General features: G+C 60.7%; 2 protein-coding genes across 7 annotated transcripts; both read right to left on the reverse strand.

Annotated features, from left to right (window-relative positions):
* Positions 1-4,216: 4,216 nt before the first annotated feature.
* LOC141735061 (serine/threonine-protein kinase SBK1-like) lies at positions 4,217-13,423 on the reverse strand. 6 transcript variants are annotated; one of them, XM_074567497.1, is made up of 5 exons: positions 13,316-13,423; positions 11,125-11,285; positions 7,749-7,925; positions 7,355-7,557; positions 4,217-6,925 (listed from the first exon to the last, which is right to left on the reverse strand). In XM_074567497.1, the coding sequence occupies exons 3-5, from the start codon at positions 7,918-7,920 to the stop codon at positions 6,239-6,241; spliced, it is 1,062 nt and encodes a 353-aa protein (XP_074423598.1). In that variant the 5' UTR covers positions 7,921-7,925; positions 11,125-11,285; positions 13,316-13,423; the 3' UTR covers positions 4,217-6,238. The 6 variants fall into 6 exon arrangements, with proteins under 6 accessions (XP_074423598.1, XP_074423600.1, XP_074423597.1 ...); XM_074567499.1 differs by lacking the exon at positions 13,316-13,423 and adding an exon at positions 13,085-13,269; XM_074567496.1 differs by lacking the exon at positions 13,316-13,423 and adding an exon at positions 11,916-11,963.
* Positions 13,422-23,459, reverse strand: LOC141735039 (uncharacterized). Its single transcript, XM_074567465.1, has 13 exons — positions 22,910-23,459; positions 22,154-22,468; positions 21,964-22,071; positions 21,408-21,722; positions 20,576-20,731; positions 17,662-20,463; positions 16,262-17,062; positions 15,816-16,029; positions 15,316-15,371; positions 14,825-14,854; positions 14,119-14,433; positions 13,709-14,034; positions 13,422-13,621 (listed from the first exon to the last, which is right to left on the reverse strand). Exons 1-13 carry the CDS (start codon positions 23,091-23,093, stop codon positions 13,613-13,615), a joined length of 5,631 nt encoding a protein of 1,876 aa, XP_074423566.1. The 5' UTR covers positions 23,094-23,459; the 3' UTR covers positions 13,422-13,612.
* Positions 23,460-24,430: the final 971 nt, after the last annotated feature.

Here is a 24,430-nt window from a genome sequence, read left to right on the forward strand (position 1 = left end):
TTTTGTATTCTTGGCCAATTTAGTAATTATTCCACAGTAGCACCATCAAAATTATAAACTTAGAGTAATAAGAGCATCTGCCAGCTTTCCAGATTCATCCAGAGATTCAAGAACGTTTTTTGTAAAGTTTGGTGGTCACTTCTTTCCCTCACACATTATAAATGCCAATGCACTTGAACATAAAGTTGGTGTCATGTCGTCTCTCTGTGGCATTAGAGAAAAAAGAGCAGGGACACCCCCATGCAACTGTGTGCCAGCTTCTGCAAAGCAGAAGATTTGAGCAGGAAATGGAGCAATTTGTGCAACACCTAGAAAACAACAATATTATTCACACAACAGCTGTGACTTGCAGAATGGTTGAGCAGGCTCAGAAATGATCTGTTGCTGAAGAGCTGTCTTGTCTAACCAGGAGGTACAGCTACTGCAAGGACCATCCTCAAATCACTCTGCGATTGCAGTTTGCAATCGGAATTTGCGACCAGAAATTAATTTTTTCCAGCCTATGATTTTCCTCTGAAGGACAGGAAGCCCTCAGTCCACTTATTCTGACAGAGGAGCAGAGAAGGCGCATTCATGAGCATTTTCTTTTACCAGTGGAAAACTTGGGTGAGGGTTTCTCAGGGCACGGGCATGGTCCTTTGACCCTGGCCACTTCTGGTGTGCAGCACTTCACCATGCTCAAAGAGCCATGTCATCTGGACATTTTCTCTCCCTTTACTCTCTAAGAAAACACACGGTGAAGCAAAAGAGAGGGTGAGTCAGTCCCATCCCTCAGCTAGAAATCATCAAACAAGTGTGCAATAATTGTGATAAACCCCTGGGAGTGCCCCCAGCTGTTTGCCTTCTCCACTCTGAAGAAACTGGTACCTTGCACATCTGTATATTGCTATGGAATGCAGAGATGTTTTTTCTGGTTTAAAATAGAAATAAAAGGATAACCGCACTTGAGTTGTCATAGAAGGGTCCCAGCAACCACTTCCAACATGTCCAGGCCCTGTGTTGGGCATGGAACTGCAATGGGAGTTTTAGGAGGCTGCCTCTGCCCTCCTCCCACACCCCAGGGCAATTTCCTCTTGCCCCTAAAAAGCTGCACCCACATCAAGGAGAGAGGAGTCGAGCAAAGGGCCTGCTGTAGATGAGGTTGTTGCGAGGAGGAATGGACGTCTGAGCTGTGCACCCACAAAAAGATCCTAGAGGACATACAGCCCTTCCCAAGGAAAGACAGTGAGGAGAATCAGGAATCAGCCTGGTCTGAGCCAGAAAAAGAGCTCGTCAAGTGCCGGTTATGTGTTGAGGTCTTGCATAGAGGTTTAAAGAAGATGACTGTAGTGATAGGACAAGGGGTAATGGCTTCAAATTGGAGGAGGGTAGATTGAGATTAGATATTAGGAAGAAATTATTCACCATGAGGGTAGTGAGACACGGGAACAGGTTGCCCAGAGAAGCTGTGGCTGCCCCATCCCTGGAGATGTTCAAGGCCAGGCTGGATGGGGCTTTGGGCAGCCTGGTCTGGTGGGAGGTGTCCCTGCCCAGGGGAGGGGGGACTGGAACTAGGTGATCTTTAAGGTCCCTTCCAACCCGAACCGTTCTGTGATTCTATGACTGTAAACGGTAGAGAGTGCAGCTCTAAGGGGAACGTGCTGGCATTTGCAATTTGCAACTTTACTAAACAAAATAACTGCACAAGATGGGGGTGCTTAGCAGCAAAGGAGGTCCTTTTCTGAGCACTCATTGGGACATCGTTTCTTGGAGAGAAACAGAATGAAAGGACACTGCCTTCATCCAACTCCCCCTCGAGAGATTAAAAAATAATATTAAACTAAATATTGTCATGAATATTTTAATAAAAATTTAAATTTAAAAAAAATAATCCATTCCTGATGGTCATTGAGGATATGGAGCTGCTTCGCTTAAAATTCAGAGTGGGCTCACTGCTGAGTTGAAAGGAGTTTTCCAGAATCTGAATCAGCATGACTGTCAAAGCAGGGTTGGTTTCAGTGCAACAAGCAGTCGTTTCCCACACAGCAATCCTAAAGTCCTGAACTGCCAGATCCTTGACATAATTTTAGGATTTTGCAGTAACCTGCTACAATTCTCAAGAAAAATCTGCAGCTTATAGGAAGTGTTATTCTATTTGTTTCTCCGCCACTTACATCATCGAGGAGGGAAGCAACTGAGGAGAAACACCAATTAATCAAAAATAATCAAGAGAAGTGAGACTAAATCACTGGCCCTGACAGTAATCTATACTGTATCTCACTGAATAAATTCTGGGGGTTAAACACACGGCTCTGCAACCCTGGATCTGCCCGCAATGGCAAACCTTGCAAATAATTCCCATTTCTCAGAAAAGCAGAGTTAAAAAAAAAGAAAAACAAAACCAAAACCAAACAACAGCAGCAACAACAACAACAACAAAAAAAAACACCATAAAAAAAATCCTCAAAGAAGCCAAAAGTCATCTCTGATTGTTTCTCATTGGAGTGCCCAGGAGGGGTCCCTGGTGGTGATGCCAAAATGTCTGGACCATCAATTGGGCATTTGAGGAGTTGGGGTTTCTGCAACCTCTTCTGAGTGCAAGTGCCTTGTTTTCAGTGGGTTTTAAGGAACACAAGCAGACATGAGGGGATTTTAATCTCCTAAGCATTTCCCCCTGCATCTGGTCTTCTAGCTGCGAAGTGCAACAACAGGTTCAGACCAAGGCAGGTGACACAAGGTTGACCTACACAAGACTTGTGGGTCAGTACAAGCCATGGAAGAACCCCTGAGACCCTCCAAGACCCTGCTGGGAGCTCTGTTGACTACAGCAGCAGTCGAGAGGCTTTGTTCTCATGTTGCTCTGTGCCTGCCCCTGCAACACCAAGAGCCTGATAGCTGCATCTCTCCACAAGTGCTGCTATCTCCCAACGTGACTTTCCTCTCTTTCCCATTAAAGTCCATCCTGAAAGAAGAATTAGGAGCAGTTCTGTTCTTCAGTAGCGCCCACGAGTTAAGCCTCCAATATGCTCTAACGTCTTGTACGCAACTTCACTCCTGTCTGGGAAGGAGGAGGGTGGAGGTGACGTGATGATGCTTCAGCTTGGTTTGGGGACCACCCCTCAACAGCACTCTTGGGGTTTGCTTTTAGTGCTTCAGCTGGATATGCCCAGATTAAATACGTTGGATCAGCTATGTGTCCATATGCATTATTTCTGGATATCTCAATAAAGCCATTCTGCCAGCCACTGCCCAGGGTTTTTGCAGTGTGTCCCGCACACACACACAGCCCCCCTCACCATGATGCTGGTGGCTAGACACGGGAGGGTTTGCCTATTAAGGAGAAGCCTAATCCTGCAGATCTTGACCCCTCGAGGGATTTCTCCTTCTTGGTACCCTAGAGACGAGATTGGTGGACTCAGACCAGGAGGTTTCTCCCATCCTGGCAGCAGAGATGCAGCTAGTGCTTTTTTTGTTGCTGGTACGGTTGCACTGCTTTCTACCTGATAACAAGGGGCTGTTGCAAGGTTGCACTCCCCCATAAAGTCCCTGAGACCCTCCCGTAAATCATTCAGGGGGCTTGGCTGTCCCTTGCATGATGCCCCCTTTGCCGTTCAGCCAGCAGCATCTCTGGACCACCCTGTCCAGCTTCACTGGCCCAGCTCTCCCCGGCCACTGGGAAGCCTGAGTGAGGGCTAGAGCCATATATTTGTGTGGATGGTGGATCAACTCATGCTCAAATACGTTCACAAGCTGCTTGTTGCAAGCATTACTGTATGCATTTTTCATGGAGCATTATTTCCTTTGGAGGAAGCCCCACAGCGTGCATGCTGGTGCTGTGCTGAGGGGGGGTTCCTTGCCTGGAAAACTGAGTGGTTAAGGAGAAATTCATCAACAGGCTGCAGGATGCCACCTGTGAGACGATTCCTCTGGGACAGGGGAGTTTTCCACCCCCAGCTACAGGGAGCACCACGGTCCAGCCCGGCATTGCCACCCCCAGGTCGAGCATCTCGAGGCTGCAATTCAGGAGAGGCAGCTGCAAAGGAAAAGCCACTGTGTTTCCAAAGCTGGGCATTAGTCATGCCTCTCAGCTGCCCATGTGCCCTCTCCTCTCCAGAGACTTCCCATCAGCATGGAGGGGTGAGGGGGCTGGACCACCTTTGGTCAGAGTCTGCCTGCCCCCAAGGAAGAGAAAAAGAAGGATTTAGGGCTCAAGCAGCAGGTTCATGGGAAAACACAGTTTAAAAAAGAGGCAAAATAACAGAGAATTTTATTAAGCTTCAGCAGAGAGGGACCTGGGAGTCCTGGTGGACAACAAGTTGACCATGAGGCAGCAATGTGCCCTCATGGCCAAGAAGGCCAATGGTCTCCTGGGGTGCATTAAAAAGAGAGTGGCCAACAAGTCAAGGGAGGTCATTTCCCTCCTCAACTGGTTAAAGGCACATCTGGAGTACTGTGTTCAGTTCTGTCCCCCCTCCTCAAGTTCAAGAAGGACAGAGAACTATCGGAGAGAGTCCAGCAGAGGCTACAAAAGATGATCAAGGGGATGGAGCACCTCTCTGATGACAAAGGCTGAGAGACCTGTGTGTGTTTAGCCTGGAGAAGAGAAGACTGAGAGAGGATTTCATCAATGCTTATCAATATCTAAAGGGCGGGTGTCAGGAGGATGGGGCCAGGGTCTTTTCAGTGGTGCCCAGCGACAGGACAAGGGGCAACAGACACAAATTGGAACACAGAAAGTTCCATCTCAACATGAGGAGGAACTTCTTTACTTTGAGGGTCGCAGGGCCCTGGAACAGGCTGCCCAGAGAGGTGGTGGAGTCTCTTTCTCTGGAGATCTTCCAAACCCACCTGGATGCGTTCCTGTCCAACCTGCTCTCGGTGAACCTGCTTTGGCAGGGGGTTGGACTAGATGGTCTCCGAAGGTCCCTACCACACCTACCATTCTGTGATTCTGTCATCTCAGCTAATTTTTTCCCTCTCCTTCCACTTTGCACCAGGGTTGGCAATGCAGGAGATGGATCCTCTGCCGATAGCAGAGCACCTTCCCCCAGCTGGGGGTCCCTGGGGTGGGGTGGGCACAAGCTCACCAGGCAGAACGTGGAGGGGCCTCAGGAGGAAGCTCCAGGAGCCCCATATCCTAAAACTGAGGTGCAGACTGCTCAAAGGGGGGCAGAGATTCACAGGACTGCGCTCCCAAGCCGGCAGAGCCCTGCCCGGGCATGGTGAGGCACCAAGGTTAGGTACCAAAGTTCATGGGACCCTGCTGCTCTCCTCCCCGCTGCTCTCCTCCCAGCTGGCTGATGGGAAAACCAGTGGGGACCAGATGGATGGTTGAGCCTGGGCAGGTGTTTGTCCAGCCTCCAAACCTTGAGCTCACCCCACAAACTCTCTCCAGAGTCTGTCTAGTCCCTTCCTTGTTGAAGATGGAGAGTATTTGCAGCTGTTGAAGCTGATTTTCATGTTCCCTCCTGCACACTCAGAGCCGTCCCAGTTTGCCCTCTCGCTGTGTCTCTTTAGCCTTTTGCAATATCAGCCAAGCCACATCCAGCCCTTAAGGGTGCAAATCACGCTGCCCGTGTTATTGTTCAGACAGAGCCAGATCCCAGGTTTGTCTGGTTTTAACTCAAGTCCTAGAGATCCACTTGGCAGTTCCTCCCAGCCCCATCACACCCCAGTTCAGCTGCATGCCTTGAGGGCTTACACTTGTTTCTCTAGCTCCTTAACCCCCCAGGAATCTGTTTAGCACCTCTCCCTAATTACATCAGTTACCCCCCAGGGAGGCTGTTTAGCATCTTCCCTAATGTGACAACCTCCTCATCCCGAAGGTGCAAGAAGGAGGTCAAGGTCAAGGTCAGATGCATTTCTGGGTTCCTCTGCTGAGCAATTTCACAATTTGCCTCTGCCAAGGTCTTGCATCAGCCTTAACAGCTTTAATTTCTAATTAGTTGCTTGCTCTCCTCCTTTTCCTCTCTGTCATCCTGTGGGCTGCTTCTGCCTTGGGTTTCCCTTGTGTATCTCAGAGCTGTGCAACACTGCTCCGGTGGACTGTTGTCACCACTGCTGAGTGACATCGATTTGCAAGGTGCTGGGCATCCAGCTGCAGGGCTGGGGTCTCCAAGTGCTGCCCGAGGTATCGCTTCTCCTTCCTGCGCTTGCAGCCCATTTCTAGCCCCACAAGCCTCAGGCATCGGACAGGGAGCCCAGACCCCCGGGGACTGCCCACCACGACACCAGCCCCGGGATGGAGAGGAGGTGCTGGCTACCGGCACGGGGCCAGGGCATTAGTGGGGAGCATGGGAACCTCGCCTCCCCCACCAGCAGCACCCCATCCCCCAGTGCCCCCCAGGCTCTCCCCTGTGCCACTGGTAAGGGGGGACCGGGAGCTGCTTGGTATTGGCTCCCTGGTGCTGGGGGCCGTCACCCAGGGCAGGGACAAGTATTTTTGCACCTCGATGGCTGGGCTCCGGCGGTCGGGGTCTAGTGTCAGCAAGCGCCGAAGCATCTCCACTGCCCCAGAGCCGAATCCTTGCCAGGACGCCGGCACCCCCCGCCCCGCCACACCGCCCTGCCAGGCACTGAAGTCCTCAAACTGGGGGTCAGAGCTGGTGGCCACAGCCCAGGGGAAGCAGCCAGTGCAGAGGCAGAAGAGCAGGACGGCAAAGGCCCAGACGTCCAGGCTGGAGTCCAGCTCCAGTGTGTCAGAGCCCTGCAGCAGGCAGAGCTCCGGCGGGGTGTAGGGCAGGGTGCCAGACATGGCACCCACTGCTGAGCCCTGCACGCGGGTGAGCCCGAAGTCTCCAAGCTTCACCCGCCGGCACTCGCGGTCGAAGAGCAGCACGTTGTCCAGCTTGACATCCCGGTGCACCAGGGCACGGCTGTGCATGAAGTCCAGCGCCTCGGCCAGTTGGGATGCGCAGCGCTTCACCAGCTCCTCCGCCAGGCCCTCCTGCAGGGAGGGTGGTAACCTCACCCGCTGCTCGGCCCCCTCCCCAAAGTGGGGCCTGCAGCACCCAGACCCCTGCCCAGCACCGCCAACCCGTGCTTTGTCCCACAGCAGCCTGTAGCCACCTGCCAGTGCTGCAAAGGGTCTCCCCATGCACAGCATGAGTACGCACCTCACTGCAAGGTGTCTCCTCCAGTGCACGCCTCCACTGCACCCACTGCAAAGTGTCTCCTCCTGTGCTCAGCATCACTTGCACCCCACTGCAAAGGGTCCCCCCACCAAAAGCGTGACCATGCACCACACTGCAAAGGGCCTCTCCCCACACAGTGTCACTGCACCCCACTGCAAATCTGTCCTGGCACCTCCTCCTCCATCCTCCCACCCTTCCTGGCCCCCGTCCCCCTCCCACAGAGCCCCCGGGGCAGCACACACCCCGGGGTTGAGCAGAGCACACAGATCCCCGGCGGGAGCGAGCTCCTGCCCAAAAGCGAAGTGCGTGGCTGTCTCGAAGGCGATGGGCAGGGCGCGCAGGCAGGCGGCATGGCTGGAGAGGCACAGGGCGATGCAATACTCCCGCAGGAACGCCCGCCGCTCCGTCTGCTCCTTCAGTATCAGCTTGAGGACCACCGGCGAGCCTGGGAAACAGGGGGAGAGCCGAAGCAGGGTCATCCCCATTCTGGGGCAGCAATGGGGCAGAGACAGGGTGGTTTGGGCAGAGCTGGGGTTTGGCTTGGATGGGTCGGGTACATCTGTACACATCTGGGGAGCAGGTTTCCCTAGCCAGCAGCAAGGTCACCCTCCCTGCCCTCCTTCCAGTGCCCCTCACCACCATCCCGGGGCTCCGTCAGCACCACGCGGCCGTAGGTCCCGCTGCCCAGCTCCTCCAGCACAGCGTAGTGCTCCTCCAGCTCCTGCTGCGGCACCTCGCGGCCCGTCTGCACCATCAGCCGCTCCAGGAACTCCTCGTTGTCCTCCCCATCCTCGTCCGACTCCTCCATGGGCCCTGGGGAGAGCCAAGCCCCCCGCGCTGCTGCAGAGCCCCAGCCCCTTGCACGGGGAGACAGCGGCAGCACCACCCACCCGGCTGGGACAGCCCAGTGTAGCCCAGTCCAGCCCAGTCCAGCCTGGTCCAGTCCAGTTTAGCCCAGCTCAGCCTAGTGGAGCCCAGACCAACCTGCTCTGAAGCATCCCAGTATAGTCCAGTTCCAACCAGCCCAGTACAATGCACCCAAACCCAATCCAGTCCTTCCCTGCCCAGTCAAGCCTGGCCACTTTCTCCAGCCCAGCCCAGTCCAGCCCAGTCCAGGTCAGTTTAGCGCAGCCCGGTCCAGTCCAGTGCAGCCCAGCCCAGCCCAACCCATTCTAGGTCAGTCCAGTCCAGCCCAATCCAGCACAGTCAAGTCCAGTACAGCCCAGCTTAGCCCAGTACAGCCCAGTCCCACCCCGGGGGCTCTCCCCACGGTGTCCCTGGCTGGGATCAAGCCCTGCCTCTCTGCCCCAGGTGCTGCATAGCCATGGGGGTCCTGGCTGATGGGAAGGTGCAGCCCCACACCAAGAGGTGATGGGGACCCCAAAACGCCCCTGCCCAGTGGGGCTGAGCACCCCTGGCTGGAGCTGGGGGGGAGGGTGGGACACTTGCTCCATTGAGCTCCTGTGTCGCCTTGTTAGGAGGGAGGGCCAGCGCCGCATCACACCCCAGAGGAGAGGCAGTGAGCCCTGTCACCTCTCAATGAAGGGACAGGAAGCTCCACATCACCCCCCAGATCACCCCACAGCAGCAGTCAGGGCTCCATCGCTCCACCCTACGTCCCCCGCCATTGCAAGGGTCAGGGCTGGCTCTGTCCCTCCCCACATCCCCCCATTGCAGGGAGCCAGGGATGACTCTTTGCTCCTCCATCCCCAGCCCTGAAGCAGGACCCTGGACCCTTCTCCCATCCCACCACCTGTAGCCACCTGTATCAGCACAGCTGCAGCGAGGTCACCGCCACCACTGACACCTCCAGGTGTGCAGGGCCAGGACAACCAGCCTGTCCCCTCCCAACACACCCCCCACTGCCGTGGGGCTCAGCCAAGAGGGCCATGCAAGCAAGCCAGAAGCAGCAGGCAGGGTCGAGTGTCCCTTGGGGTTGCATGGGGACAGCCGAGCAGCCCAGGAGCAGTGCATGCCTCACCTGCGTCCCCCACCGTGTGTCCCAGCAGGGTCGGGTGCTCCCAGGGCGCGGCTGGCTGCCCCCAGCCCCACAGCCGCCCCCGGCACCGGGAGCTGTGACTCAGACTTTCCTGCCCGCTCCCATGCCACCGGCCCGCGCTAATCTCTGCCGCTCGCGCGCAGGGAACATGTGTCAGCCCCAACGCGTGCCGAGGGCCAAAGATAGGCAGGAGGCAGGACAGGCAGGGCATTGCATGGGGGGACAGACGGACAGGATGGAGCTGGGGATGGGGGACAGACAGGACATTGAACGGGGGGACAGAGGGACAGGATGGAGCTGGGGATGGGGGACAGACGGGACATTGAATGGGGGGACAGAGGGACAGGATGGAGCTGGGGATGGGGGACAGACAGGACATTGAATGGGGGGGACAGACGGACAGGATGGAGCTGAGAATGGGGGACAGACAGGACATTGCATGGGGGGACAGAGGGACAGGATGGAGCTGGGGATGGGGGACAGATGGGACATTGAATGGGGGGACAGACAGACAGGGTAGAGCTGAGAATGGGGGACAGACAGGACATTGAACGGGGGGACAGAGGGACAGGATGGGGATGGGGGCTGAGCCGTGCGGTGGGCTCGGTGCGCCCGATGCGGGGTGGGGAAGCAGGATGCAGGCCTTGTGGCTGTCCCTCAGCACGCTGCTCTGCACTGTCTGTCTGTCTGTCTCCGAGCTGCTTGTTCACCCAGAGAGGGGGCCTGTTCCCAGCACCACGCTCTGTCCATCCATTCCTGCAAGCTGTCCTCCACACTGCCCGTACATCCATCCATCCATCCATCCATCCATCCATCCATCCCTCCCTCCCTCCATCCATCCATCCCTCCCTCCATCCATCCATCCCACACAGTGCCTGGTCCATCTGTCCCCACACACCTTGCTGCTTATCTTTGCTGCCCCTGCCTGTGCTGTCTGTCCATCCCCCCCCAGGCACCCTGTTCTGTCCATCCCCCCACGCCATGCATCATTCTCTCTGTCTGTCCACGTCCACAGTCCTCTGTGACAGCTGCCTCATGCCACCTGTTTGTCCCCCCATGCAGCGCTCCATCCTGTCCCTCTGTCCTTCCTCGCAGTGCTGCCTCCCCATCCGACCCACTTCACTGAGCCGTGCTCCTTGACGTCTGTCTGTCCCCACGTGCAGTGCCCTGCCTGCACCCCATGCCTCTCTGTCTGTCCCCCATGCAATGCCATCACAGTTGCCATCCCACAGCGCAACCCTAACCATGCCATGACACAGCACAGCAATGCCACAACACAGCTCAGTCATGCCACGACACAGCCCGGCCATGCCACGACACAGCCCGTCAACGCCAGGACACAACGAAGCAATGCCACAACACGGCTCAGACATGCCGTGACACAACCCAGCCGTGCCATGACACAGCCCGGTCATGCCACAGCCCAGCCCAGCCATGCCACAACCACACACCACCTACCCCCATTGCCACAGTCCCCCCCCACCCCCACCCCGGCCCCGCCACGTCCCAGCACAGCCCCAGCCCCGGCCTGGCCATGACCCCTCATCCCGCTGCAGTGGCATCCCGGCAGGATGCAGAAAGTCATGGGCATCCCTCCACCTGCCTCAGTTTCCCCTCTGTGGTGCCACCTCCCTGAGAGGACAGGGGTGACCCGTTTTGTCGTGTGTCCCCTAGCCACCCAGCATCTCACAGCTCCAGCTTCACCCACCTACGTGCCAGACGGCTCCCACGGGGGTGAGGGCCAGAGACCGGGAGCAAGCAGTGGGTGCCAGACCCCCAGATGTGGGGCAGGGTGATTTGGGGACAGAGTGGGGATGCCAGCCCTGGTTGCTGACCCCCCGCAATCTCCAGGACCAAGGCATCGTCCCATGGGGCTGGCACCAACCCTGGGAGACGTCGTCCCCACACCGAGCCCCCTCCACCACTGTCCCCAGCGTCCTCAGCCCTGGCCACGCCACCCCCGCCCCGTTCCCCGCTGTCCGCCCCCCCCCCCCCCCCCCAGCTCTGACTCACATCTGGGCCCCCTCAGCAGGGCGCGTTCCTGGGGGGTCTATTTTGGGATGGGGCTGGCAGAGCCCGGCTGGCGGCACACGCACCCGGTGTCCTGCCAAGGAAGTACTGGCCGTGCCGAAACGCGGCGGTCAGCCATGCAGGTGCTGGGGGGTCTCCTCGGGCTGGGGTGGGGGGACGACAGCACCCAGGGGTCAGGGCACCCTGGTCATCCCTCCACCCGCACCCCAGGGCTGTGCCTGCCCCAGCATCCACCCTCTCCCATGGTCCCCCGGCTGGATCCCTCCCTCACAGTTTTCAGGGCCATACCCTTCCTTCTCCCCGGCTTCCCACAACCGTCTCCCTTCCTCTCCCCATTGCCCAGGACCATCTCCCTCCCTCTCCCCACTTCCCGCAGCCATCCCTCTCCCTCTCCTCATTTGCTCTAACAATACTCGTCCCTCTCCCCACTTCCCACAATAATACTCATCCCTCTCCCCAGTTCCCATGGCCATCTCCCTCCCTCTCCTCAGTTCCCACAACCATCACCTCTCCATCTCCCCAGTTCCCACCACCTCCTCCCTCCCTGTCCCCACTTCCCATGACCATCTCCCTCTCCCCACTTCCCACAATAATACTCATCCCTCTCCCCAGTTCCCACGATCGTACCCCTCCCTCTCCCCACTTCCCATGACCATCTCCCTCTCTGCACTTCTCACAGCAATACCCGTGCCCCCCGCTGTTTCCCACGGCCACGGCCACCTCCCTCTCCCTGTTCCCACGACCATCTCCCCCCCACCATTTCCCACGGCCACCTCCCTCTCCCCAGCTCCCCAGGGCCGCATCCCTCCCGCTCCCTCTCCCTCCCCACCTGCTCTTTCCCCCCAGCCCATCTGCTCGCGGAGCCCTGACCCCGACCCCGCTGGAAGGTAATTAATATTTGACAGCACATTAGCAGGACCCGCTTGGCGGGCGGCCGACAGGGGAAAGGTCGTGCCCCGCTGTTACCCACTCCCCCCGGGGAGCAGGGGCTGCTCCCAGGGGGGTGCCCCCCCAGCTCCCTCCATGGGGCAGGAATCAGAGGGTTGTGATCCCCCTGCCCCACTGGGGACCACCCCCATGGTCCGGCCGTCCAGCCCCACAGGCACGTCTCTGGCCTCAGTGGCATGCGGAGGATGCGGGCGCCTGTCCCTGTCCGTGCCCCCGCCGGGGGGGGGCCTTCGCTGGCCGGAGTCCCGGGAGCGTGGGAGGGAGCGCGGTGGCAGGGCCACGGGGGCGGAGGGACGGACAGCTGCGGGGGCACCGAAATAGCCAGCGGGCAGCCGGGCCAGGTGGCACCAGCTTGTCCCTGTCCTCATCCCCAGGGCTGGGGCTGAGGCGGGGGGGCACAGCCCAGTGCTGAGCCCCATAAGCCACCGCCCCACTGCCCCCATCCTCTCTGCCCCTGACGGCATCCCCAAATTCCCCCTCTGTCATCGCAGGGGGGAGATGTGCCCCCTTGTTGTCCCACTGCCCCATGGCCTGCCCCTCTGGCCCCACGGCACCCACACCCTCTACACCCAGAGCTCCACTGCCCTGTGCCCTGCCCCTCTGCAGCCCCTGGTCCCACTGCCCCCACACCCTCTGCTCCCCTGGTCCCCATTGCCCTACACCCCACCGCTCTGCCCCCTTGGCCCCTATAGACCCACGCCCTGCCCCTCTGCAACCCTGGCCCCCACTGCCCCATGGCCTCCCCCTCTGCAGCCCCTGGCCCCACAGCACCCACATTCTCTGCTCCCATAGCTCCCATTGCCCCACACCCTCCCCGTCTGCAAGCTCTGGCCCCCAGTGCCCCATGCCCTGACCCTCTGCCCCCCTGACTCCATTGACTCACTCTCTGCCCCTCTGCACCCCTGAGTTCACTGCCCCACACCTGGCCCCTCTGTCCCCCAAACCCCATTGCCCCAGTTCCTGCCCTGCTGCCCCACCTGCCCCAGCCCCCCACCTGCCTCCCAGCAAGACCCAGTCCGGCCCCTGCCCCACATTCCATGGGGCAGAGCCGCAGGCATGGTCCCCTCCCCTGGCAGGCTGGCTGCTGGGAGCAGGACAGGTGGCTGCAGGGATTAGCGCTAACGAGCTGTTTCATAACAGGGTCAAGAGGCCACGGGGGGAGCGTGGGCAGGGGGCCAGGCTGGGCTCAGCCCCACACCTGGGACAGCAGGATCCCTGCACTCACCCCACTGAGGCCCCACAGCATGGACATGGCTGTGCGCAGGCACCCCATGGTGCCTCGTGGGGCTGGGTGCCCACATCCCCGGGCACAGGCATGGTGCAGGCAGACGCTCAGTTTCCCACATTTAATGACTGGGCAGAGGGATAAGGGGCTGGGGCAGGATCCCCTGCTGCCACTGATGGCCTCCTGTGGAGTCTTGTGTCTGGGGTCCCCCATGGGGCCAGGGGCTGCCTGGGGACGGATGCAGGAGGGATGCTCCGCAGGGGGACACGGTGGCTGGGGGCCATCGAGGGGCAGAGCTCAGGCATCCTGCAGGGACAAAAGGATGACCATGGCGTGATCCTGCCCTGCCAGGCCACCCCGGGTATCCCATGGCGGCGGGAGGGGGTCCCAGACCTGGCAGACCACGCCGACATCCTCCTGGTGGGTGCAGTCGTGGCGTCCCCACGTGCGGTGGGCGCAATCCCGCAGGGTCCCCTCCTGACCCCGGCAGCGGACGTCGTCCAGCCAGATGCGCCCAGCACCGGGGCCGAAGCGGGGCCGTCCCCGGGGAAGGTCGCCAACTTTCCCCGCTGCCCCACAGCTCAGCTCCCGGCAAACCACCGCCGCGTTGGTCCCGCTCCAGCCGTCATCGCAGACTGTGCCCCACTGCCCAGCGTGGTTCACCTCCAACCGCCCGGCGCAGCGCCCGGGGCCACCCACCAACCGCAGCTGGAAGGGGTCTGCGGGGACATCGTCGTGACACCAGCCCCAAGGGACACCCCCCCATCTAGGGCAGCATCACCCCATGCCGCTGGCACACTCACCCTCGCACTCAACAGCGGCCACCCGATCCATGAGGCAGGGAGACGGGTGCCCCGGTTGGAGGATGCAGTGCTCCAGGGCCGGCTCCTGCCCAGTGCACTGCACCTGCCGCAGCACCACCGGGGGAGCGCCGGCCGCCGTGGAGCCGCAGGGCGCTGGGACGAACCGCGGGCGACCGCAGGCCAGCTGGCGGCACAGCACCTGGGCAGCCGCCGGATCCCAGCCCTCAGCACAGACGGAGCCCCAGGTGCCAGCAAAGAGGAGCTCCAGGCGCCCGGCACAGCGTGAACGGCCACCCTGCAACCGGGCTGGCACCGCTGCGGGGATACGGAACCAGTATGACCAGTACAGCCTCAGTCTGCCCAGGATAGCCCCAGTCTGCCCGACCCAACCCCAGTTTGCCCAACCCGCTCCCTAATCTGCCCAGCATGGCCCCAGCACATCCAGCACAACCCCAGTCTTCCCAGCAAAGCTCCAGTCTGTCCAGCACAACCCCATATACCCAACACAAACCCAGTTTGGCCAGCCCATCCCTGGTCTGCCCATAATGCCCAGGACGGCCCCAGTCTGCCCAGTACAAGCCCTCCTATGTGTGATCCATGCCCCAGTGCCTGCCATATCCCGTGGCCGCTGACCCCGCGGCCCCCGAGTGTCACCGGGGGGACACACCGGGGCCACCAGGGGACACCCAGGGGACTCCCAACGTACCAGATCCGGCCACAACGCTGCAGCACAGAGCTGGGGGGAGAGAGGGAAGGGACAGGAGTCGGGACCCAGCCCTCGCCCCACAGACACACACACACACACCCCCCTTCCCCGTGCCCCACTGACCTACAACATACACCCCACGGACACCCCCACGCTCCACACTCCTTGTTGTCCCCCCAACACACACCCACAGACACCCCCCCGACCCTACTGACACACCCACCCCCCCCAGCAACACACACGCCGTGGACATCCCACCCTGCACACCCCAGTAAAATCCCCAACACACCCCCTAAATCCACCCCCAGCTCTGCCCCCACCAAGTTCACCCCCAGCTCCGTGCCCCTCATGAGCACCCCCAGCTCTGCCACCAAAGTCCCGTCCCCCCCCAGATCTGAGCCCCCCCCCCCAAATTCATCCCCAGATCTGTGACCCCCCAAAGCCCCTGCCCCACACCCCCACCCACCCCCCCACGACCCCCAGTCCCTCACCGAGGCAGAGCCCAAGGCCAACCAGCCCCCCCATGCCGCAGCTGCCTGGGTCCCCCCTCCCAGGGCCCCCCCCCCCTTTTAAGGCTCCCTCCCAGGGAGGGCCGTGGGGGGCAGTGGGGAGGGGAGGGGGAAGAGGGGAGGAAGCGAAAACGCTGTGGGGAAGTGCTGAAGGAGCCAGCCCGGCGCCATGGGGCCAGCAGAGATGGGGGCGTGTGATGGGGAGCAGGATCAGGCCTCCCCTCCGCCCAAAAGAAGGGGCCCTGCTGCCTGCGCTCCCCAGGTCACCCCCCCCCGGCCAAGGGTGCACCCAAGATGGGGCTGATCCCCCTATGTCTCCCCCAAAACGATGCTCCCCATCCCACCAGCCCACAACCTCAATAGGCTCCAGGATCAGGAGCGAGGAGGGGTGGGTCCAGCCCCATTTTATTCCATCTGGAGGTCACAGCAGCGTCCCCCGAGCCACCCAGCCTGGGGGGAGTGTGTCAAGACCCCATTATGGCTGAGAGCCGGTGGCACGGGGGGAGCCTGAAAAGCCCCTCAGGAGATGCTGGAGGGTCAAGGTGAGCGCCCGTAGGTCCCCCCGCAGCCCCTGCACCTCCTGCAGCAGGGCCTGCAGCTGGGGGGCCGGACATGGGGGGCAGCTGCCGGACTCCCCTCCCCAGTGCCCTCCAGCTGCAGGGTGGGCTGGCAGCGGCGCTGCTGGGGGAGCCGGACCTGTGGGGGGAGATATAGAGACCTCCTAAAGCACAGCCATGAGCGATACCTCCCCCAGTTGTGTTCCCCCCCCCCAAAAAAATACCAGAATTTCAGGTGCAGGGGGGGCCTGCATCCCTCTCCCACCCTGCCAGCACCCACCCCCACACTGCCACAGAGCACAGGGGTCCCAATGGGTATCACTCCAGGGGGGTGGCAGGACACCCCTTTTGCTGCTATGCCCCCCCCTTACCTGTGCATGGTGCCCTTGGGAGCACGGGGTCTGCTGGGGTGCGGGACGGATGGGTGCTGAGCGGCTCCGGAGTGGGCTGGGAGGGTGATGGGGGGGTCTGGGCGTTGAGCAGCTCCGTGGGGTGCTGGGAGGGTGCTGGGGGGGTCTGCGTGCCAAAGGGCTCCATGGGGTGCTCCTGGGATGCTGGGGGTGTCTGAGTGTTGAGGGTCTCTGTGGGGTGCTGGGGGAGTGCTGGGGGGGTCTGGGTGCTGAGGGGTTCCGTGGGGTGCTGGGAGGGTTCTGGGGGGGTCTGGGTGCTGGGGGTCTCTGTGGGATGCTGGGAGGGTACTGGGAGGATCTGGGTGCCAAAGGGCTCCATGGGGTGCTGGGAGGATGCTGGGGGGGTCTGAGTGTTGAGGGTCTCTGTGGGGTGCTGGGAGGGTACTGGGGGGGGCTGGGTGCCGAGGGTCTCTGTGGGGTGCTGGGAGGGTACTGGGGGTGTCTGGCTGCTGAGGGTCTCCATGGGATGCTGAAGGAGTGCTGGGGCTATGTGGGGGCTGGCGATTTCCATGGGGTGCTGGGGGGGTGCTGGGGGGGGCTGTGCACTAGGGGTGTCCTTGGGGAGCTGGGTGGGTACTGGGGGGCTCTGGGTGCTGGAGGGCTCTGGGGGGCTCTCGGAGGGGATGCTGGAGCCTGTATCCAGTTGTACTGCAAGGGCAGGAGGGGCTGCTGACATCAGGGTGGGGTTCTGTGATGGAGGGGGTGATGGGGGCTCTGTGGGGGGAGCAGAAACCCCAGAGGGGCTTGGGTCCAGGTCTGCACCTGGGGAGGGAAGGGACACAAAGATCTGTGAGGCCCCTGCACCACTGTCTCCAGGCCCCTTCACCCTGGGTGCTGGGTGAAGAGCACCACATCCATCCATCCATCCATCCATCCATCCATCTATCCATCCATCCATCCATCCAAACAGCTGTCCATCCATCCAAACATCCATCCAAACATCCATCCAAACATCCATCCATCCTTCCGTCCATCCATCCAAACATCCATCCATCCGTCCATCCATCCAAACATCCATGCATCCAAACATCCATCCGTCCATCCAACAATCCATCTGTCCGTCCATCCATCCATCCAACCATCCCTCCATCCTTCCATCCACCCACCCGTCCATCCATTCCTCTTTCGTTACTGTCCATGCCTTCATTCTCCAACAAATCCTTCCTTGCCATCCATCCATCAATCCATCTACCCTTTCTCCTAACTTTCTGTCCTTCCTTCCCTCCACCTTTCTCTCCATTCAGTCACCCCTTCCCCTCTCAGTCTACCCATGCATAGCCCCTACTGTCTTTCCACCCACCCCAGCCCTCCAACATTTTATCCTTGTCCTGAAAATTTCTTCCATGAGATTTCTTGCTTACTACCATCTGGATCCAGATTTGCTGGAGGATGTGTGCTCCTCGTGGTAGCTTCTGGACCATGTTTGGCTCCTGGATGTATGCTCCATGTGATAGCATCTGGACTCAGTTCTGCTGGAGAATGTATGCTCCTCATGGTACCATCTGGACCCGATTCTGATGCAGGATGCGTGCTCATCATGGTACCTTCTGGATCTGGTGCTGCTGCAGGGTGTGTGCTCCTCAGGGTATCATCTAGACTGAAATCTGCTAAAGAACCTGTGCTCTGTGTGGTACCATCTGCATCCAGTTCTCCTGAAGGATGTGCATATGGTGTGGCACCACTGGGACCAGGTTCTGCTGTGGGATGTGCACTCCACATGGTATCATCCAGACCCCTTTCTGCTGAAGAATGTGCTCTCTCCATTGTGCCACCCGGACCCAGATCTGCTGGAGGACGAGTGCTCCTCATAGTACCTTCAGGATCTAGTTCTTCTGCAGGACGTGTGCTTTGCATGCTACCTTCTGGACCTGGTTCTGCTGGAGGACGTGTGCTCATCATGGTATCTTCAGGACCTGATTCTGCTGGAGGATGTGTGCTCCATGTGGTACCACCTGGAACCAGTTCCACTGGAGGACGTGTGCTTCTCATGGTACCTTCTGGACCTGGTTCTGCTGGAGGATGTGTGCTCCATGTGGTACCATCTGGAACCAGTTCCACTGGAGGACGTGTGCTTCTCATGGTACCTTCTGGACCTGGTTCTGCTGGAGGATGTGTGCTCCTCATGCTACTTTCTGGACCTGATTCTGCTGCAGGATATGTGCCCCATGTGGTACCATCTGAATCCAGTTCCACTGGAGAACGTGTGCTCCACATGGTACCACCTGGAACCAGTTCCACTGGAGGATGTGTGCTTCTTGGGGTACCTTCTGGACCCAGTTCTGCTGCGGGATCTGTGCCCCTTGTGGTACCATCTGAATCCAGTTCCACTGGAGAACGTGTGCTCCACATGGTACCACCTGGAACCAGTTCCACTGGAGGACGTGTGCTTCTCATGGTACCTTCTGGACCCAGTTCTGCTGCAGGATGTGTGCTCCGTGTGGTACCATCTGGAACCAGTTCCACTGGAGGATGTGTGCTTCTCATGGTACCTTCTGGACCCGGTTCTGCTGCAGGATGTGTGCTCCGTGTGGTACCATCTGGAACCAGTTCCACTGGAGGATGTGTGCTTCTCATGGTACCTTCTGGACCTGGTTCTGCTGCAGGATATGTGCTCCATGTGGTACCATCTGGAACCAGTTCCACTGGAGGACGTGTGCTTCTCATGGTACCACCCGGAACCAGTTCCACTGGAGGATGTGTGCTTCTCGTGGTACCTTCTGGACCTGGTTCTGCTGGAGGATGTGTGCTCATCATGGCACTTTCTGGACCTGATTCGGCTGCAGGATATGTGCCCCATGTGGTACCATCTGAATCCAGTTCCACTGGAGAACGTGTGCTCCACATGGTACCACCTGGAAACAGTTCCACTGGAGGACCTGTGCTCATCATGGTACCTTCTGGACCCAGTTCTGCTGCAGGATGTGTAGTACTCATGGTCCCTTCAGGACCTGGTTCTTTTGCTGTAGGATGTGTTCTCTGCATGGTACCTTCAGGACCTGGTTCTGCTGCAGGACGTGTGCTCCTCAGGGTATCATCTAGACCAAAATCTGTTGAAGAATGTGTTGCCCATTTGGTACCATCTACATCCAGTTCTGCTGGAGGACGTGTGCTCTTCATGGTACCTTCAGGACCTGGTTCTGTCACGTTCTGGTTACTCCACATGGTATCCCCTGTTGGGACCACCATGGTGGGGGCCAACTCCTGCCTTGCTTTGGGCCTGGTCCCTTGTGTAGTTCTAACCAGATGCTGCCCCACTTTGGCTTGAGTGGCATCAACAGGATGCTTTCCTGGTAGGGGCTGGGTGGGCTGGATGTCAACTGCCACATCCTGCCCTGTTGGTGGTTGAGTGGCACCAAGTAGATCCCACCCTGCTTTGAGCTTGGTACCTTGCATAGTCCCAACCAAACCCCGCCCTGGTGGTTTTCTGGTGGTCCGGTTGGCACCTGCCAGAATCTGCCCAGCTTTGGGTTGGGTGATCTGTATGGTACTGGTTGGATCCCGCCCTGCTTTGGGCCGGATGACACGGATGGTACCGACTGGATCCCGTCCTGCCTTGGACCTGTTGGTACTGACTGGATCCCGTCCTGCCTTGGACCTGTTGGTGCCAGCTGAATCCCATCCTGCCTTGGACCTGTTGGTGCCAGCAGGATGCCATCCTGCCTTGGACCTGTTGATACTGGCTGGATCCCGTCCTGCCTTGGACCTGTTGGTGCCAGCTGGATTCCATCCTGCCTTGGACCTGTTGGTGCCAGCTGGATCCCGTCCTGCCTTGGACCTGGTGGCACCAGCTGGATCCCGTCCCACTTTAGACCTGGTGGCACCAGCTGGATCCCGTCCTGCCTTGGGCTTGGTGCTCTGGATGATGCCAGCGGGGTCCTGTTCTGCCTTGAGTCGGGTGATCCTGATGATACGAATGGGATCTCGTACCGCTTTGGCTTGCGTGACACCGATTCGACTTTGTCCTGTGGGGCGCTGCGTGCCGGGGGTGGCACCAGTTGAATCCCATCCTGCAGGCTGCTGGGTGCTGGGGGTGACACCAGTTGCATCCCATTCCGTGGGGCGCTGGGTGCCAGGGGTGGTGTTGGCCGGACCCTGTCCTGCAGGGTGCTGGGTGCTGCTGGCCGGTGGAGATGTCCCCGTTGGTGACAGCAGGTCCCCTTGCCCTGCAGCAACGAGAGGGTCGCTCAGCCCAGCTCTTGGGGGACACTCAGCCCCAGAGGTGTGGGCATCTCTTGGGGACAGGGTCTCTGGGACCCCCATCCCTGCTCCTCCTACCCTTGCGGGCTATCCGTGCGGCGGGTGGGATGGCTGCGGTGCTCCGGGGAGAGCCAGGAATGTGGGGCCGGGCGGAGGGGAGCACCCGGGATGGCTTCGTCGTCGGCTGGTGGCGAGTGGGCTCTGCAGGGCGGACATCCAGGGTGGCCAGCTCATCTGCGGGTGGAGGAGACCAGCGTGAGCCCTGCAGTGCGTGCACTGGATGTGCACTGTATACACACTGCATCCTGCCTACGAATGCACTGCATGCATGCACCCTGCCCTCACATGCACTGCACAGACTCGGTGTCCCCATGCAGCGGAAACACGCACTGCACACACACTGCACCCTGCCCATGCACGCACTGCACAGACCCCATGTCCCCGCGCACTGCACCCACACGGCACCGTGCCCACGCATGCACTGCACACACACGCTCCACCCTGCCCACATACACACTACACACGTGCGCTGCACCCTGCCTACACACGCGCTGCACAGACTCCTTGTGTCCGTGTGCTGCACACACGCACTGCACCCTGACCATGCATGCACTGCACACACGCATGCACAGCACGCACTCACTGCACCCTGCCCACGTGCGCACTGCACAGACTCGGTGTCCCCATGCACTGCGCACACACACACGCTGCACCCTGCCCACGTGCACACTGCACCTGCACTGCACTCTCACTGCAGCCGCTTGCGGCAAAGCCGCGCTGCACCCTGCAGACCCTGCACCCACAGGGTTTGCAATTCAGACGCGGTGTCCCTGTGCCCACCCACTGCCCCGTGCCCACTGCATGGGTACGGGGACTGCCCGGCCCCCAGCCGCCCCCCCATCGCGGGTACCTGCGCAGACAACAGCCGCATCCTCCCGGTGCTGGCAGTTGGTGAGGCCCCAGGGGGAAGCCGGGCACCCCAGCAGAGACGACTCGTTCCCCTGACACCGCACGTCGTCCAGCCAGATGGGCCCAGTGCCCTCGCCGAAAAAAGCTGCCCGGGGTGCATCAAGGGCGGCACCGCAGCCCAGCTGCCGGCAGACCACCGCCGCATCCGGCAGCCCCCACAGGTCATCGCAGACGGTGCCCCAGTGCCCGTCGTGGAAGATCTCCAGCCGGCCGGCGCAGCGCCCCGCGGCCCCCACTAGCCGCACGGTGGGAGCCCCTGGGAGAGAGACCGGGGTCAGCACCGGTGCAACCCAGGGGAGCCGTGGGTGGGGGGTGCCTGTGCACACCCTGCCTGGGCACACCGTGACCGTGCACGCTGTACCCGTGCATGCCATGCATATGCACACTGAACCTGCGCACGCTGTACCTGTGCACGCCGTACCTGCACACACTGTATCTGTGCACGCTGTACCCGTGGCATGCTGTACCCGTGCACAACGTCCCCGTGCACACCGTACCTGCACATGCTGCGCCTGCACAGGCTGTAAGGGGTGGCGGGGTGAGGGTGGGCGGCGGGGTGGGCATCCAGGGGGGCTCGGTGGTGCCGAGGGGCTGGAAGCGGTGAGCTGTGGGGAGCGGCAGTCAGGCGAGGGGTCCCCAGCTCGGGTCCCCCCGCCCCGGCTCACCCACCTGCCCGCTGCAGCCCACCTGAGCAGACGGCGCTGGCATCCTCTTCGTGGGCGCAGACGTGGGGACGCCAACCCCGGTGCCGGCATAGGACCAGGCGCTCCTCGGTGCCCCGGCACCGCAACCCGTTGAGCCAGATGGGACCCAAGCCCTCTCCAAACCAGGCTCCTGGGGGGGCAGCCAGGGCGGCCCCGCAGCCCAGCTGCCTGCAGACCACCGCCGCGTCTGGCAGCCCCCAATCATCGTCGCAGACAGTGCCCCAGCGCCCGTTGTGCTGCACCTCCACTCGCCCGGCACAGCGCCCGGGGCCCCCAGCCAGCCGCACCGGGAAGGGCCCTGGGGACAGCCCGCGCTCAGGCACCGGGGCCAATGGCACCCCACAACACCCGCTGGGACCCACTGGGATCCTGGGACCTGCTGGGACCTACTGGGACCCGCTGGGCTCCTTTGCGCACACTGGGACCTGCTGGGATCCTTTGCACAAACGGGGACCCACTGGGATCCTGGGACCTGCTGGGACCTACTGGGACCCGCTGGGCTCCTTTGCACACTAGGGAACCTCGTGGGACCTTCTGTGACCCCTGCACCCACTGGGACCCACTGGGACCCTCTGCACACACTGGGACCTGCTGGGATCCTGGGACCTGCTGGGACCTACTGGGATCCTTTGCACAAACTGGGACCCCCCAAGAGCTCCCCCTCACTGGGACTCACTGGGAGCCACTGGGTCAGACCCCTCCCCACCGCGCTGCCCCCCTCCCCCCCCCACCCCAGTACCTGTGCTGCGGGGTCCCAGCAGCCCCACTGGAGACCAAGTGGAAGGATGAGTGGGGGACACAGGCGCCTGGGCATCTCCCCCCATCCCAGGCTCCCCCGGGGGGCCCGGGGCACCCAGCAGTGGGCACCAGTGCCCAGAGGCCAGTGCCCTTCCCAGTTCCCTGTGCCCACTGCCCAGTGCCATTCACAGTTCCCTGTGCCCAGTGCCTTTCCCAGTGCCTGGTGCCCCACGACCAGTGCCCTTCCCAGTGTCCATGACCAGTGCCTGGTGCCCTTCTCAGTGTCCAGTGCCATTCCCTGGACCCAGTGACCAGTGCCCTGCCCAGTGCCCACTGCTCCATGCCCAGTGGCCTCCTGCAGGTCCCAGTCCCTACTGCCCCAAGCACAGTGCCCCTCCCAGAGACCAGTGCCCAGTGCCCAGTGCCCTTCCCAGTGCCCAGTGCCCTGTGACCACTGCCCTTCCCAGTGCCCGGTGCCCCATGCCCAGTGCCCAGTGCCCTTCCCAGTTCCCAGCACCCAACGACCAGTTCCCTGTGACCAGTGACTGGTGATTTTCCCAGTGCCTGGTGCCCCATGGCCAGTGCCCACTGCCCTTCCCGGTTCCCAGAGCCCAGTGCCCCATGTCTTTCCCAGTGCCCACTGCCCCATGACCATGACCAGTGCCCTTCTCAGTGCCCACTGCCCAGTGCCTTTCCCAGATCCTGGAGCCCAGTGCCCAGTATCCGGTGCCCCATGATCAGTGCCCAGCGCCCTTCCCGGTTCCCAGAGCCCAGTGCCCCATCATCAGCAACCAGTGCCCAGTGCCCATCCCAGTGTCCATGCCCAGTGCCCAGTGCCCTTCCCAGTTCCCAGAGCCCAGTGCCCCATCACCAGCGACCAGTGCCCTTCCCAGTGCCCATCACAGCCCACCCTACACAGTTCCCCTCCCAGTGACCAGTTCCCAGGACAGCCCAGACCACCCAGTGCCCTGCCCAGTGTGTCACAGCCTTCCCAGTATCCTGCAGAGCCCAGTACCCAGTTACCAGCACAGCCCGCTGTGCCCCACACCCAGTGCCCATTATGGCCCATGGCACCCAGTGCCCTTTCCCAGTGCCCAGTTCCCAGTGCCCCATGCCCTTCCCAGTGCCCATTATGGCCCGTGGCACCCAGCGCCCTTCCCAGTGCCCAGTGCCCCATGCCCTTCCCAGTGCCCATTATGGCCCGTGGCACCCAGTGCCCTTCCCAGTGCCCAGTGCCCCATGCCCTTCCCAGTGCCCATTATGGCCCATGGCACCCAGTACAATTCCCAGTGCCCAGTTCCCAGTGCCCCATGCCCTTCCCAGTACCCAGTATGGCCCATGGCACCCAGTGCAATCCCCAGTGACAACTGCCCAGTGCCCCACACCCCTCCCAGTGCCCAGTATGGCCCATGGCACCCAGTGCCCTTTCCCAGTGCCCAGTTCCCAGTGCCCCATGCCCTTCCCAGTGCCCATTATGGCCCATGGCACCCAGTGCCCTTTCCCAGTGCCCAGTTCCCAGTGC

This window comes from Larus michahellis, chromosome 28, assembly GCF_964199755.1.
Source record: "Larus michahellis chromosome 28, bLarMic1.1, whole genome shotgun sequence".
NCBI lineage: Eukaryota > Metazoa > Chordata > Aves > Charadriiformes > Laridae > Larus > Larus michahellis.